At 41.7% G+C, this 15,627-nt stretch overlaps 1 protein-coding gene across 1 annotated transcript; it reads left to right on the plus strand.

Annotated features, from left to right (window-relative positions):
- The first annotated feature begins 2,451 nt into the window (after positions 1-2,451).
- On the plus strand, positions 2,452-15,627 carry LOC129834192 (cadherin-5-like). Its single transcript, XM_055898931.1, has 12 exons — positions 2,452-2,902; positions 5,694-5,915; positions 6,057-6,336; positions 6,432-6,548; positions 6,709-6,876; positions 7,051-7,229; positions 7,652-7,902; positions 8,008-8,141; positions 8,292-8,401; positions 8,495-8,597; positions 9,727-9,969; positions 12,671-15,627. Exons 2-12 carry the CDS (start codon positions 5,694-5,696, stop codon positions 13,159-13,161), a joined length of 2,298 nt encoding a protein of 765 aa, XP_055754906.1. The 5' UTR covers positions 2,452-2,902; the 3' UTR covers positions 13,162-15,627.

Raw genomic sequence — 15,627 nt, forward strand, 5'->3', positions numbered from 1 at the left:
AGCCGCCACCGCGGATAGATGCCCTCCCAGACCCTCCCCTATAGGTTCAGGTTTTGCGGCCGGAGTCCGCACCTTTCGGGGGGGGGGGGGGGGGGGTACTGCCACGCCTTAACCTTAGAGATCCTTTTTATGTCTCTATTTGGTTTGGTCAGGGTGTGATTTGGGGTGGGTATTCTATGTTCTATTATTTGTATTTCTATGTTTTGGCCGGGTAGGGTTCTCAATCAGGTACAGCTGTCTATCGTTGTCTCTGATTGAGAACCATACTTAGGTTGCCCTTTTTCCCACCTGTCTTTGTGGGAAGTTGACTTTGTTTGTGGCACATAGCCTTAAGCTTCACAGTTTGTTTTGTATTGTTTATTGTTTTCTCGGCGTCATTTCTAATAAAAAGAAAATGTACGCTCACCACACTGCACCTTGGTCCACTTCATTCAACGGCCGTGACACCATTAGACATTTGATGTAATCAATTTCAGTGTTTAAAAACATGGCAGTGTACATTGTATTCCTTACTGAATGTATCCAATTCCCTATTTCCCCTTGACTGTATCTTGTACTTCGCTTTATTTAGAGTGAGCATCCAGCCACCACAGTCTAGCTGAGCTGAATTAACACTGATTGTGTTAGAAGCATTAACATTTTCCAACTTGAATACTTAACCATAATGCAGTGAAGGGGAATGCTTCCACCATGTTGCATAATTTACCATGATCCCACCCCCCCCAAACACCAGATCTAGAGTGCATTGTAGACGCCATCTGTAAGCACTGGAAAGTGAGAGGGGCACAACCCTCTGCATCAGGTTGGTGTCATTTAAGTAACCTCTCGCTGGCTGAATTGACTGAGAAGCTTGAAAAGTGATGAAAGCCAGGGGCAAGCACAGAGTCAGGTAAAATCAGTGGGAGAGAAAAGAAATTACCCTCTTCAAATATCAGCGCAAAAATAATTCAGAGGGTGTCGGTTCATTGCTTAAAATGTTGAAGTATGTATAGTGTTAGAGATGGGAGGGGGAGATGTTTTGATTTGGGATGGGAGGGGGTTATAAAGTCGGCTCCCTCCCAATCCTAGCCCCAGGCACATTCACATTGAGATCAGTCAGATGAGTTCTTGTAAACTCGACATCTCCACTCTCTAAGGGGCTATACAGCGTACTGCTGGCCCAAAGCAAATGAACCATGACAAGAACCCTGCTATTTCTAAAGAGCACACTTCACAAGGCATTGACTCTCTTTCACTAGCTGTGATGAACATCAAGGATCACATACCAAGTACTGGACAGGGTTAAACACTGTCTCAATGGTTAAGACAGTCAGTGCGACACAACCAATAGCTGACCACTTGAAACAAAAAAATAACTGCCAAATTGGAAAACGAGAAGAGCTTCCAGTAATATCATTAGGTCAAGGCACTGCTACATTCCACTGAGTGTCCTCTGAGTCCTACAGAGTGCCTTTCAGTGCATTTCCCAGACACCACTTTTAAGGACGGTTATGAAGAGTATCTGAGTCTCTGCATAGGCTACATGGAATATCAAGCTTCCTTTCCAAGAATCCCCCCTGGTCTGCAAAACACAGCACACCTCTCACTCTGTCCCATGCAAGGCCAGTTCAGATCTATGTAAAGTAACACATACTGTGACATAGTTACAATATGCATGATTAAATATGTACTGATCTGAGAAGTATGAATATCTGTAATTATGCCTGTGGTCTGCATGGCATTTAGGGGGATTTCATTTATTCATTTTCAATTCTTTATTCCTGAGGTTGTGCCTTGAGCACTGTTCCTCTCAAGGGAACCCTGTAGACTCCCATGACTATATCTAATATCTAAACAGCTAAATAGCTATGTGCATACTATCGTATCTCTCTCTTTAAGTGCACAGCTCCATATAGTACATATCTACAGAAGAAGCAGATCCCCTCCCTCCTACCAATTACAGCTAGAACCATGACCCCTGCTGTGACAAAGGATGGTGACAAATCTCTCTCTCTCCCTCTCTCTGCCCTAAGGTATTATCTTAGTTCTTCTGTCAAATAGGCTTGCCCTCTCTTTAAGACTAATCTCACTAAACGGACTGCCTCCCTTCAGATCTACAGGGTGTGTTGCTGAGGGGCTTTGATTAAAAAAACTGCCATACAGCTCCAGTCCAATTCCCCAAATTACTGATGATGCTCAAGGGACAAGCGAGAGAGTACTGGAGAAAGCCCACTCATCTCACTTACCAGCTTAGACAAGATCTCAGAGGCAGATACGCCGCCGTAGCCCTGCAAAAATGTAATACCACCATGTGGGAAATCTCATGGGATTAACGTTTGTAATGCGCTCATCATAATCTTTGTCCCATAGGTACGAATATTGAATCTCGTCGCTTTCTCTCCTTCTTTTTGTGTTTTTATCATGGAGGCGAGAGAAGAAATGTAATGCTTCTCACGTCGCTCTGCCCCTTCCACGCGCCACAGTCTGCCTGCCTAACATGTGGCTGGTGCTCTCACCTCCTCCTCCAGTCACTTCAGCAGCGACGTGAGGCGCTGTGATACGCGCATCGCATGCCTCCCTCTCCCCCCTCAGCCCAGGCTCTGCTGTTCAGGCTGCAATTAGGAGCTGCTGTTTGTTTCCATCTGATTCTCTGTGTCACTCTCCACATCAGGGGCCACAGAGCAGACTCCAACAAGAGGAGAGGAGAGGGACTATAACAGGAAACGTGACCAGGGGAACTGGGCTGATCTCTGTGGCCACTGGGCTGGCCTGGATGTCCTGAGTGCTACCCTCTGAGAAGAGAATCAGACACGTCCACAGCCAACAGCTAACAATACTACTGCTCTTACACCTAGGATCTACCTGTGACTTGTACGCATTGGACGAGCTAAAAAGGAAGAGATCTGAAAATAATTCATCTCTGGTAAGTCATTCCAGTCATTTATACCGTATGAATAGGTTTGTTTCTATTGTAAGTTTGGTTACGAATAACTCATAACATTTTATCATTTGTGTGGCTCCGTACAAAATGTATGATTTAAATACCACATCGATACAGTATGGTGTATCTCGTTGCGTCTCAAACTGATATAATCTATTACCACAATGGACAACAGCGACTGATTTGATAACATTAGCCCTGAGTGTAAGGCTGAACCCTCGAGACAATTTGATACCAGATTGACCATGTTGATGTGTGCTACGCTAATACTCTGTAGCCACGAGGGAGAAATGCATCTGAAGAAAGCCTGAAACCATCTGTGCGTCTCGAGTTACACAACATATTGAGTCTTGTACTCTATGATGTAAGTTTAAGGAAACTCATCCTCAGATATCCTTTTCCTTTCAAAAGTAGACAGAAAAATAGCATCGTATTCGTTTACCTATACCAGATTTGTGACTGTGTTAATAACGTTGAATTGTTTTCGATACTGTACACAGATAGAGACGCAGCTGCTCTAGGACTAATGGTTGACGCTTGAAACGATGACAATGAAGCCGAACATACAGCCAAACACTAGGGTAGCAGTTAAACTAGTCAAATAACATCTAATGACACTGAACTAATCCTTTTAGAGAACCTCATGTAAAAAAAAACGGTGGTAAAAGAGCTCAGGGAAGAGGTGATAGATAGACACTGTCTGTCAGACTCAGAGAACAAGTGCTGCCAGAGAGAGAGCCAGTGAGTCCAGTGTGATGTTGTGCGGGTGAAGCAGGGCTGAGGAGACGGCTCATCCGTGACAGTTTCCTAGAGGAGTGAGTAGGCAGACAGATTGTTGAAAGCTGCTCTGTGATTAAAGCAGTTTTAATCTACAGCGGGCAAACACACACACACCCACACACACATATTGTACGTCGCTTAATTCTACAGTATCATCACAGTATTGAGGCTTGCTTGTTCGTTGATCTTGGATAGTCAGAATTCAACATAATGTGAAAGCTGAGTGCTTGCTTTGATAGTACCAAATATTGCTTATTTTTCGACTAACGTTACAGTACAGTATATGATTAGAGATTGCAGGTGCATTAGGTCAGGTGTTGGCAATATATTCATAAACTGATTAATTGATTTGGATATTCCATATAACTTTGTGTGCTACTTGGGATTGGAACACAGTCTCAGGCATACCAACCAGCCTGTGAACTGTGTGAGTCATAGCCTACTAAGATGAATTCAAGCGGAATAATGTACAGCATATTTCAAAATACAGTACCGTATTCCTCTTTTTTTCTACAAGATAAGCTGCCTATTTGAGAACTGAAAAATGTCTTCATGGTCATCAAATCTGACATTGCATAGACAGCATTTAAAATGACACAGACGGAGAAATGGACTTTCAGTTATCATTGAATGGCATTCAAATGAAAGGTCAATGGATACGCTTTGAGGGTAACAAGAAGCTGACATTCTGGATATAAGTTGGCCCATCATTTGAAACGTTAAATGGGTTTGATCCATCTGAACTAGGTATAGCTGAGGCCCTGAATGAAATACTTTACCATTGTCCGATAGCATCCTTCCTACACCAACCCAACTCATTTAACACATTGTTTAAAAATCCCATTGTTGTCTCCTTAACTCTCGCTACTGCTCAAGAAAATTGTCAGAGAAAGAGAGAGCCAGAGAGACTGAGTGAGAGGGAGAGGAAGAGAGAGGGGGGAGAAGACGGGGGGCAGAAATTGAATTGCAGGAAGGGTGTGAGGCCACAGTAGCATTAGCGTAATGATGACCCTTCATTAGAAATGGGAATGTTATTCTCCCAAGGGCATTGTGTTTACACTTCCTCTCCTTGATTAAAGGCCAGACTTCACATCATGACCTCATGTAACAGAACAAGGAGACATTTAAAAAAGATATCTTTTTGACAGCGTGGGACATCCATGATTATGAAGACAGCTACAAACAGTGACGATTGAGGATGTCATTCTCTAAAGTACTTGGAGTTTTAAAAAGGTCTCTCTCCTTTATGGGGCAAACTTCAGGGCGTGGCAGGAAGGACATCAAATAACGCATAGTTAACACATACGATTAGGAGTGACAAGACCACCATACATTGGGAAGTTTACAGCACAGAGTAAAGGTTTCCCAACAAACAATATTTAACTGTTCCGATAAATAGCTGAACACAAGATTCAATAAGATATGGAACAACAAAACGTCATGAGATATTTACCTGGTGCCAAGTGCATTACCTCAAAGGCCCAGATAAGCCTATTGTCAGTGTGGAGAAGATAAGAGACTTTCTTATCTGTGCTGTATGGGGTTGTAACGAAAGTCATTCGATTATAGTCGTTTTTGGACTTTGGAATATGATATTAAGCTATTTGGGGACATTTACGAACCATAATCCACTTCATCTTAATATCCAATGCTAAGGGCTGGCAACAATAAGAGTGGAATAATCCAGATAAAGGATATTATCTGGGACGGACTGCTTTAATGCTTAGCTATCCTCTTGACCACAAAGAAAGCGTACATTTAAAGAATGTGTCCATTCACTTTTCTACTTTTCTAGTGGAAAACTCCCAAAAGTGCCAAACCTACCCACCGGGCATGCCAGCCAAGCTTAATTAAACGTACCTAAAGTTATAGCTAAGCAATTGAAGGAAGACAAATTATTTTTGAGCCAGGTGTGTTGCCTGAGGCTTGAGTGGTCTCAATAGCCCAAATGTAATTCTCTGCTATTCCTCTGCTTCTCCCTTCCTTCCTTCAGATGATGAGACAGTCTGCATGGAGGCAGATGACTGGGCCAGATATGTGGATGGGTCTCTTTGCCTTGGCCGTGACCCTCGGTCTAACCATGGCTGAACATATGGACCAGAGGCCAGCACTCCAAACCAGCCCCGTTCTCCACAGGAACAAGAGAGAGTGGTTGTGGAACAACCTTTACGTGGAGGAGGAAAGGCCAATCGACAAACAATACTATATTGGAAAGGTATGTCGTTGTTTTACCATGTAGGTGTACCTTGGAGGCTCCGGTAGAACGCCAGAGAGTTGAATGAGAATATACAGCAACAATATATCTGATAGATAAGATGTCTTATCTTAACATTGTCTTCTGTTTGTCTATTTGTAGTTAAAGTCAACTAAAGCTGGTGACAGGACACGCTATGTCATTAAAGGAGATGGTGCCAACACAATCTTCAAAGTGGATGAAAAAGGAGACATCTACGTCACTGAACGATTGGATCGAGAGGTGAAAAGCATATACCATCTAAGTGCAGAGCTGCTTAATACCAGAGACATCCCGTTCGAGAAAGTGGAAGAATTTGTGATCCTGGTTACCGACATCAATGACAACGATCCAGTGTTTACTAAATCGTTCAACGCTTCTATCAAAGAGAGATCCAAAAGAGGTACCGGAGGTCAAATCCTAAACACAAGGAGGATTATGCCGGATATTAAAAAGTGCTTTTGCTAAATCACTTCTCTTTATTTCCTCCTTGTGTAGGCACTAAAGTGATAGAAGTCACTGCCACTGATGCAGACGATCCAACGACGGCAAATGGAGAACTTGCTTACACATTACTAGAGGGGGGAGACTTCTTCAATATAGACAGCACAACAGGTTAGGAGATGTTCATTCAATTGAACTCACACCGCGCAAAGTCCATTGTACAGTGTCTACATCTCTTTTCAATATTCTTTCCTAATGACCCAATATTCATTTACTGTTGTGTTGAATCAAAGTCATGAATCAAAGACTAAATGAATGTTCTTCATTTCAGGGATTATCACCACCAAGTATGAGAACCTGGACCGTGAGACCCAGAGTAGCTATGTGGTTGTGGTTCAAGCCCAGGATCTGAGAGGACTTAAACAAGGGGGCACCGCCACCACCTCTGTCACCATCGCAGTCAGCGACATCAATGATAACATAGCCACATTTACCAAAAGTAAGGGCAAAATAGAACATCACTGACAGCTCATTGACAATTATTGGTCTTGTAGGAGCTAAACCTAAATATGAATAATTGTTATGGAATTCCTAGCAGCAAATGAGGGATTATTCCATAATGTCGTCCCTCAGAAGTTTCTCTTACTAACATGCAGAGTGTCTTTTTCCCTAGGTTCCTATGTATTTAGTGTGAAAGAGGACATGAAGCGGGGACAGAGAATAGACACCATAGTCCTGGAGGACAGAGATGAGATCCAGAATAAAGACCCAATCTTCACCCTAGAATCTCCATCAGACACCTTTGAGATGGAGCGCAGTCAGATCAAAGATGGCAACCTCATGCTGAAACAGGTATTTCACTCATCCTAAACGGTTACTTTATTTTTTATCACAAAAAATGATCCACATTTGTCTCTATCGTGCAACCAGGTTGAATGCTTTCCTAATGTGTCCTAAACTCTACCGTAGATATGAGCGTCACAGAGGGATGCATAACACTAAACTATACAGTAGCAGAGACTAAAGAAATAAGGCCATGTACACGTTGAAGCACATATGAAAATGTATGTCCTTGAAAAACTCCTTGAAGGGCATTATTAAGTTATGAAAATGAAACTACTTAAAGTATTCTGGGGGGAAAAAACGATCAGTACAGCCTGTACATTATAGGTAACGATGTACGGAACATATATGAGAGGGACACATTTGCTGAAGATTATATGTATAGTCCATGTACTGAGTTTTTTCCTTAACATTCCTTAACTTCTTTTCAGGGACTGGATTATGAAACCAAGAGCAGCTACACGTTCAGTGTGCACGTGAGGGAGAATAACTTGCAGTCCCCTGCGGATAATAAGGACAATCCAGTGATCAAGGCCCAGGTGACCATCCAGGTGCTAGACGTTGATGAGCAGCCAGAATTCAGCAAGAGCATCTACAACTTTAATGTGATAGAGGAAATGATGGTCAATAATATTGGAGTCATTTCAGCCAGAGATCCTGATAAAGCCAACAAGGCCATAAGGTATTCAACACGTTCACTAATTGGCACATTCTCCTGAAGCTGGAAGTAACAACAAACTGTTTCCTGAGAGGTGATTTCCACAATGTTTCAATGCCCCCTCTACAGGTATTCCATTGAGGACAAAGACAGTCCCATTGGTATCAACCCCATAACTGGACAACTTTTCACAGTGAGGAAGCTGGATCGGGAGCTTGTAGCGAATCACATGTTCCAGGTTAAAGCTAAGGAGGAACCAAATGGTGTGACATTAGCCATCATCTTTAATCTTATTAATACACGTTTATTGCGTGAAATGTAATTCATGTCCAAAACATTTTTTTTTATCTTAATAACTAGTAGGGTTTAGGTGTTTCCCAATAATAAAATCATGTTTCCCGTCTCCTCTTCAGGACTGGAATCTTTTGTGAACGTCAACATACTGGTCATTGATATCAATGACAACAAACCAGAGCTGTCCATTGAAGAGATATTCGTTTGTGAAAATGATATGGCTGGCACGGTAGGATTTTTCCCAGAGTTAGATGTCATCTAACCCATCAAACTTTTCTGCAAATTGCATTAAGTCTTTTTTAAATGTATTCCCCTCACACAGGTGATTGGGACCATAAGTGCCACAGACAAAGACGAAAATGTTCCCTCATTCAGCTTCACATTGGTGAAGCCGAATGGCAACTTTTCAGTCATCAATAACAACGGTGAGAGAGCTGATCATTTCTATGCATGAACATGTGACAAGTGCCACCTTTATTAAGTCAGCTTGAGCTGTGCAGGCAGACACATTCTACTAATGCTAAGCTGTTGGTTGGTGTGAGGGGCGGTGAGGTGGGTATAACAGGGACAATGTGGGGGTGAATGGCTGGTTCACATATTGGCTCAGGATAGCGCCGTGCTCCCCAGTGGCAGAGGAATCAGCCTGGGCAGCGCTCCGTTCTAAAGCAATCTGACGTCTGAGCGTTCTCCATCTAGTCGGGCGGAAACGAGAACAGCAACAAACCGCCGAGAGCCCCTGAAATATTCATGACGTACAAGCTCTTTAAAACCAGCAGCCCTTCATTACATATTTGGAGAGCAACAGTGACGACCTCAGAGGCACTCTGGCTGGGGAACGTTTTCAGCGTAGCACTGGGGTGGCCTGGTCCAGTCTGTGCTGCCTCGTTGGCTGCACTGCATAATGAACTGATGTGACATTTCACCATGTAATGATCAGCCAGGAACACGGAACACTGTGAGTAGGCTGCACATTAGCCCAGTGCAACTAGAGAGAAGGTCATAGCGCCGGAAGACCAGAAGAATAGTGAGAAGTTGTTTTTACTTTAGTGATGACGTGCATGTTAAGGCCATATCTCTAGCTTTGATGTACCGTACGCACTGCAGTACGTCCTTCATAGCTTCTATTTCTGAACGGTTGTATACTGTAATTCTACTTAAATTATTCCACGTTTCTAGCCACATGTACTGGCACCTAAAGCTCATGGAGATAATCATATCTAATCCACATGGGACTAACCATGTGGAAAAGCCTAATTCCTAGATCTAGTTTCGGAGCACATTCAATTATCCTGCTTTGAGGATTCTTACCTACTGCGATTTTAGGGATTTTGTTAGTGGGGAAAGGTTTCCCTTACACATAAACTCTCAGATTCAACAGTCTGCTTATTGTGTAAATGCAAAAGTCTACACCTAAGTAAATTGTAGCTAAGAGCATTCCTCCACTGGAACCAATGCACTATCCATGAAGACCCATGTAATGTTTAAAAATGTCCTCCAAATCTAACCATGGCAAACCTCTGATAACTAACATTGTTTTATGTCCCCCTCTCCTAGACAACACATCGAACATAGTCCTGAAACATGGAGGCTTCAGCCTGGAGGACTCCAGGGATTATGTAATAGAGATTGGGATCAGCGATGGAGGCAGGCCTCCCATGAGCAGCATCACCTCTCTGCCTATCAAAGTGTGCAGGTGTGACAACAAGAGGATCCACACCCAGTGCAAAGCAGCCCAACTCAAAATGGGTGTGGGCGTCTACACCCTGATTCCTATACTGTGCATCCTGACTATTCTGGGTGAGTCAATCTCTCCTCTACTATATCCAGTCCTCTCCATTTTAAAACTGCTTACGGTTTGTTCCCTTTTTTTCAATTTCCGCCTTTCATGACATACCCTAATCTAATTGCCTGTAGCTCAGGCCCTGAAGCAAGGATGTGCATATTCTTGGTACAATTTGAAAGGAAACACTTTGAAGTTTGTGGAAATGTGAATTGAATGTAGGAGAATATAACACAATGGTAGAAGAAAATACAAAGGAAAAAAACAACCGTTTTTTTTTCTTCCACCATCTTTGAAATGCAACAGAAAAGGCCCACATCTAGCCATCACTCTGGTTGTAATTCTGATGGTGTCCACAAGATGGCAACAGTATATGTGCAAAGTTTCAGACGGATAACTTCAAGTATGAGCACACTACATGACATTTAGTTTGAAGTCACCCAGGTACATTTGGTCAAATCGTGAAGGAGACATTCACATTCACATTTCATTTTTCTGCAAGAATATTGTCAAATCTGTATCCTTGGACTTTGATGTAGCTTTTCCAGTATTAGCAGACATATTATAAGTTCAACATTTGCAAAACACCCAGTTTTCATAACTTCATAACCCTCCATATTTTTATAATTTTTGTCCAAAAGGAAAAGGCTTGCTGTCGCACAAGGTCAGCAGCTACATTTTGCGACAGATACGGGGTTTCCCTGTCGTAAAGCTGCCGTAAAGCCCAGCTCATTGGCTATCTAGCTAGCTTTGTTTGACCCCGATTGGTGCTTAGTTGACAAAGTTACAGTCGATTAAGTGAAAACCTGCCTGCGTCATTGGCGTGCCATGAAGGCATCGCTCTCTGACCAAATATGGTGTCCTATTGGATATACTACACCCCTAATGATATAATGAAGTTTGGTTACGTTCTAGGATCTCTGAGGAATAAATACAAATGTGATTTGACTGGTTGAATCAACGTTTAGGGTTAGATTTTTACAGATTCCTTTCTTTGCAAATTGAACGGGTGTAAATACAAAATCGATCGTGCATGCTATATGGACCTTTTTAGGATATGAAAAATGATTTTATCTAGCAAAACAACACTTCTGTAACGGTGTTCCTCCTCCTCTTCAACCGAAGAGGAGGAGTAGTGATTGAACCAAGGCGCAGCGTTGTGAAATGACATATTTTAATTAAACAAGACGGAAAAACCACGAAACGAAAACACTTGAATAATTAACAAAATAACGAAACGAAAACGTGGACAGACCTGAACTATACGAACTTACATATAACACGAAGAACGCACGAACAGGGAAAAATAGACTACACAAAAGAACGATGTACAAACAAACCGAACAGTCCCGTATGGTGCGACAAACACTGACACAGGAGACAACCACCCACAACGAACACTGTGAAACAACCTACCTAAATATGACTCTCAATTAGAGGAAACGCCAAACACCTGCCTCTAATTGAGAGCCATACCAGGCAACCCTAAACCAACATAGAAACAGAAAACATAGAATGCCCACCCAAACTCACGTCCTGACCAACTAACACATACAACAAACTAACAGAAATAGGTCGGAACGTGACAACTTCATGTTATCTCTGGGACAGTTTGTATGATAAATTAGAGCAGAGTTTCAGAATGTAAGTACACATTTCACCTTCAGAGGTGAATTTATCAAACCTATCGCGGTGAAAAAAGTGTTTTGTTGTTAGGAGCTCTCCTCAAACAATAGCATGGCACTTTATGCAGTAATAGCTCCTGTAAATTGGACACTGCAGTTATATTAACAAGAATTTAAGCTTTCAGACGATTTAAAACACTTATATGTACCGACATCTGTTGTTTTTCTAAAATCTGCGATAGTGACACAAGGCGCTGCACGATTTACAACTGTCCCGTTAACGGGGCGCCTATCTTAACTGGCATTCTACCACACCACTGTCCCTTATTAAGACATATTATAAAATAGAGCAATCGTCTAAGAAATAAACAACAGAGGTCATTAAACAAGGTACTTCAGCTCAAGGTGTTCTTGGGTAAGATCATGAAGTATTTACGACACAAGTAGAAGGATAGGTTTTTATTAACGATAAATGTGAATAATTCCGATGATGGGGGATGGGCAAATAATTTAAATCTTTTGTTTGTGTATTTTTTGGGACATAGTTGAAGAGTTTTACCTCAGTATCTGATTGGATAAATAACACTCGATATTGCAGGACCAACAAAATAGTGGAAGGAACGGGAAGCATTGAGCTGAATATTCTCTTTGATACTTTTCTGCTCTGCTGTCTTGGGAGAGAACCATTTGTCATATTAGATGAGCCATGTGTCAGAGATGTTTTGTCAAAAGCTCATATCTGAAGCAGAGAGCAATTGCACTGCTGCGGTAGGCTTCTACAAAAGTAGATATGTGGGAAAAACATGAGAAGAATGGTAAGACTAATGAGAAGATGATCAGTTATTCATCTGTCTTGTTAAGATACAGAATGAGGTGGTGATTAATTATTAAACATTGAAGTCATTATGGTATGAATACCAAAGAAATATACTGGAGACCCATCCGACAAACTATTTTCTCACACCCAATTTCATTTGCCTCATGAAATATATATATAACTGTATATATTTTCCCGCTTCTATCTTCTCCAGTACTTATTAAAACCCCAAACTGTGTGACATGGATATTAAACATGTTTTCTTCCTCGTTCCAGTCATAGTGATCCTGATCGCTATGAGAAAGCGTCACCAAAAGGACGCCCTGGTCACTCTGGGTAAGAGTGAGATCCACGAGCAGCTAGTGACATACGACGAGGAGGGTGGTGGGGAGATGGACACCAACGGCTACGACGTGTCCATCCTGACATCAGCTCGGAATGACAGCAGCATGAGCATGAGGCAGGGCCCCAGCCTTTACGCCATGGTGAAGAAACCACCAACCGCGTGCAAGGGAGACATGGCTGTGATGATCGAGGTGAAGAAAGATGAAGCTGACCATGACAGGGATGGGATTCCCTACGATACCCTGCACATCTACGGCTACGAGGGGCCAGAGTCCCTGGCTGGTAGCCTCAGTTCCCTGGATAGTTCATCCACTGGCTCTAGCCTTGACTATGACTTCTTAAACGACTGGGGCCCTCGCTTCAGAACCCTGGCTGAGCTCTACGGGGTAGATGGGTCTGAGGGAAGTGACTCCCTGTATTGAGCACACTGAGCCTAAAGACCAGCAGGCAAGACGTCTCTCAGCTCTCTCAACTCTTCCTTTGACTAAAAGCACATCGGGATTAACTTCTTCCACTAATCCGTCCAATCATAGCACACTGTGATAGGGTCCACTCAAGCGTGTGGACCCTCAGTAATTCTCTCTTCTTCTCGTTCTTTTTCCTCTTCTTCTACCCCGTTACTCCTCCTCTTACTTATCCTTTTTCCTCTCTTTACTTTTATTATTATTATTATTATATTATTATTTTTAGTTATTCGTTTTTATCAGATTACACACACAGAAATCTGTATACCTTCATTTTGATTGATTGTGGGGTTTTTTATGGTTGACTAAACCAACTGTAGCTATGTAGTGAGAGGTGGGTCCTTCAGTGAGTCACAGTGGCGTACTGAGTTGTCTTTCAGACAGAATGACCCTTCTCATCAGCAGCTACTATTGCCCAGGGAGCCCGGCAGGAAGCAATGATAACAGAAGCTCTGAAAGAATTAAAGTCTATTCCCAGTTTATTTGACAGGACTCATCAACACATCAATTGTTGTGGATAAAGCCCAAGTCTCTGAGGTCCTCTGTAACAAAAGTATTACAACCAACTCAGGAAATGTGAAGTAGCTCAATAGTCCTTTGGATGACAACAAAGCTATCTAAATTACTTTAACCTTTCATCCTAGAGCTACTGCTTCAACATACTGCTTCAACATACTCCTTCAACATACTGCTTCAACATACTGCTTCAATATTCTTCTTCAACATACTGCTTCAACATACTGCTTCAACATACTGCTTCAACATACTGCTTCAACATACTGCTTCAATGTATAGCAGTGCTTCTGCTCCATTTGCTGAAACAGCTTAATATAATGAGGGCAATCTACACAAGTTCAAGTTGATCATTATCGCTATTGTCCTTCTTGACTAAAGACATAGCAAAAAGAGAGCAAAGGTTTTCTTCTGTTTTAATTATATTTAGAATGTGGACTGTTTGTTGAATACTGAAGCTTTGCCTATTTGGGACCACTTCTCATAAACCATGGATACAATGTGTGGAAGCCATCTTACCACTTCCCTGTCTGGATCATATACATGGGGAGCTGGACTCCCATCCTTTTTCAAACACCATAGTCCGCCCCTACACATTACCCAAACAAAACACTGGAATCAGTTTCCTGCACATATGTGTGTGAGGAAGCCCTCTTCCTGTCCTGTTATCTTTTAAAGTAAAGCAACACATTGTGGCTCACTTCCTGTTTTCCTGCCTGGGAAAAACCTTTGGAGAGGGACAAATAGATGGAGAACAATGTAAGAGCTATGATGACTTTAAAAACAGGCAACATTTCATTTCTGTGTCGCCCATCTACCAAAGATCAGTATGGTGAAACATCGGTTTACAATAGTTGCCACTGGGAAACTGTGCTGTAATGTTATGTCTCCAGGCCTTTCTATATAACATACGTGATCTACTTCGTTCCATGCTATTTTTTTTTTTTTTTTTTTTTTTACCTTTATTTAACTAGGCAAGTCAGTTAAGAACAAATTCTTATTTTCAATGACGGCCTAGGAACAGTGGGTTAACTGCCTGTTCAGGGGCAGAACGACAGATTTGTACCTTGTCAGCTTGGGGATTTGAACTTGCAACCTTCCGGTTACTAGTCCAACGCTCTAACCACTAGGCTCTATTCTATTTCACAAGCTCTTACTGTTAGTGGTGCTCTGTATAATTATCTGTAAACCTTATGGACTATTTTTCAATGGCAATAAGTAACTTGGCAATAGGGTATTCATGTTATCGAGATTGTGAGTACTGGAAATATAGTTGTCTACACTGTATATAGAAAATGTGCCTGAATATGGATGTTGGCCTCACTTCCTTTTACGTTACTTCAAAATTATTTTACTTGACACTGGTCTTTGTCTGCTGAAAGTGTAAAATATGTCGTTTTTTTTACACTTGTAGTGTAATTGATGTGTAATTGTGCATTGATTGATACTGTATGTATGTGTGAGTCCGCCTGTATAAATTCACTCCATTGGTTGTCAGTATTGGGCACCAAAATGAGAAGAGAAAACATTCAAATGCATTCCTTTCGTATGCAGCTAGATCATTCTGTAGGGGAGCAATGTGTGCCTTGGTTTATGATCATTCTCTCGATGGTGAACACAATCTTTTCTATGGTTTGTATCGTGTAAAACAACAACTTTTTATTAAGTACCAATTTTGTATGTGTAAAATAAACGTAGCACTCAAATGAGAAGTACAAAAAGTGAGCTTTATTGTTTCAAAAAAATGCAAGAAGGAACAGAGTAATATTATGCTAAATTGAATTTAACTGAGTACATTAGGATAGTATAGCTTTGATACTTGCTTTAAGCCATGGTCCGTTCTAAGGTTTATTTTCTGTGTTTTGCTGTAAAATAAAGAACAGTATCGTAATGCCTTATTAGCCATCTAAA

Source organism: Salvelinus fontinalis, chromosome 35 (assembly GCF_029448725.1).
Source record: "Salvelinus fontinalis isolate EN_2023a chromosome 35, ASM2944872v1, whole genome shotgun sequence".
NCBI classification, from domain to species: domain Eukaryota; kingdom Metazoa; phylum Chordata; class Actinopteri; order Salmoniformes; family Salmonidae; genus Salvelinus; species Salvelinus fontinalis.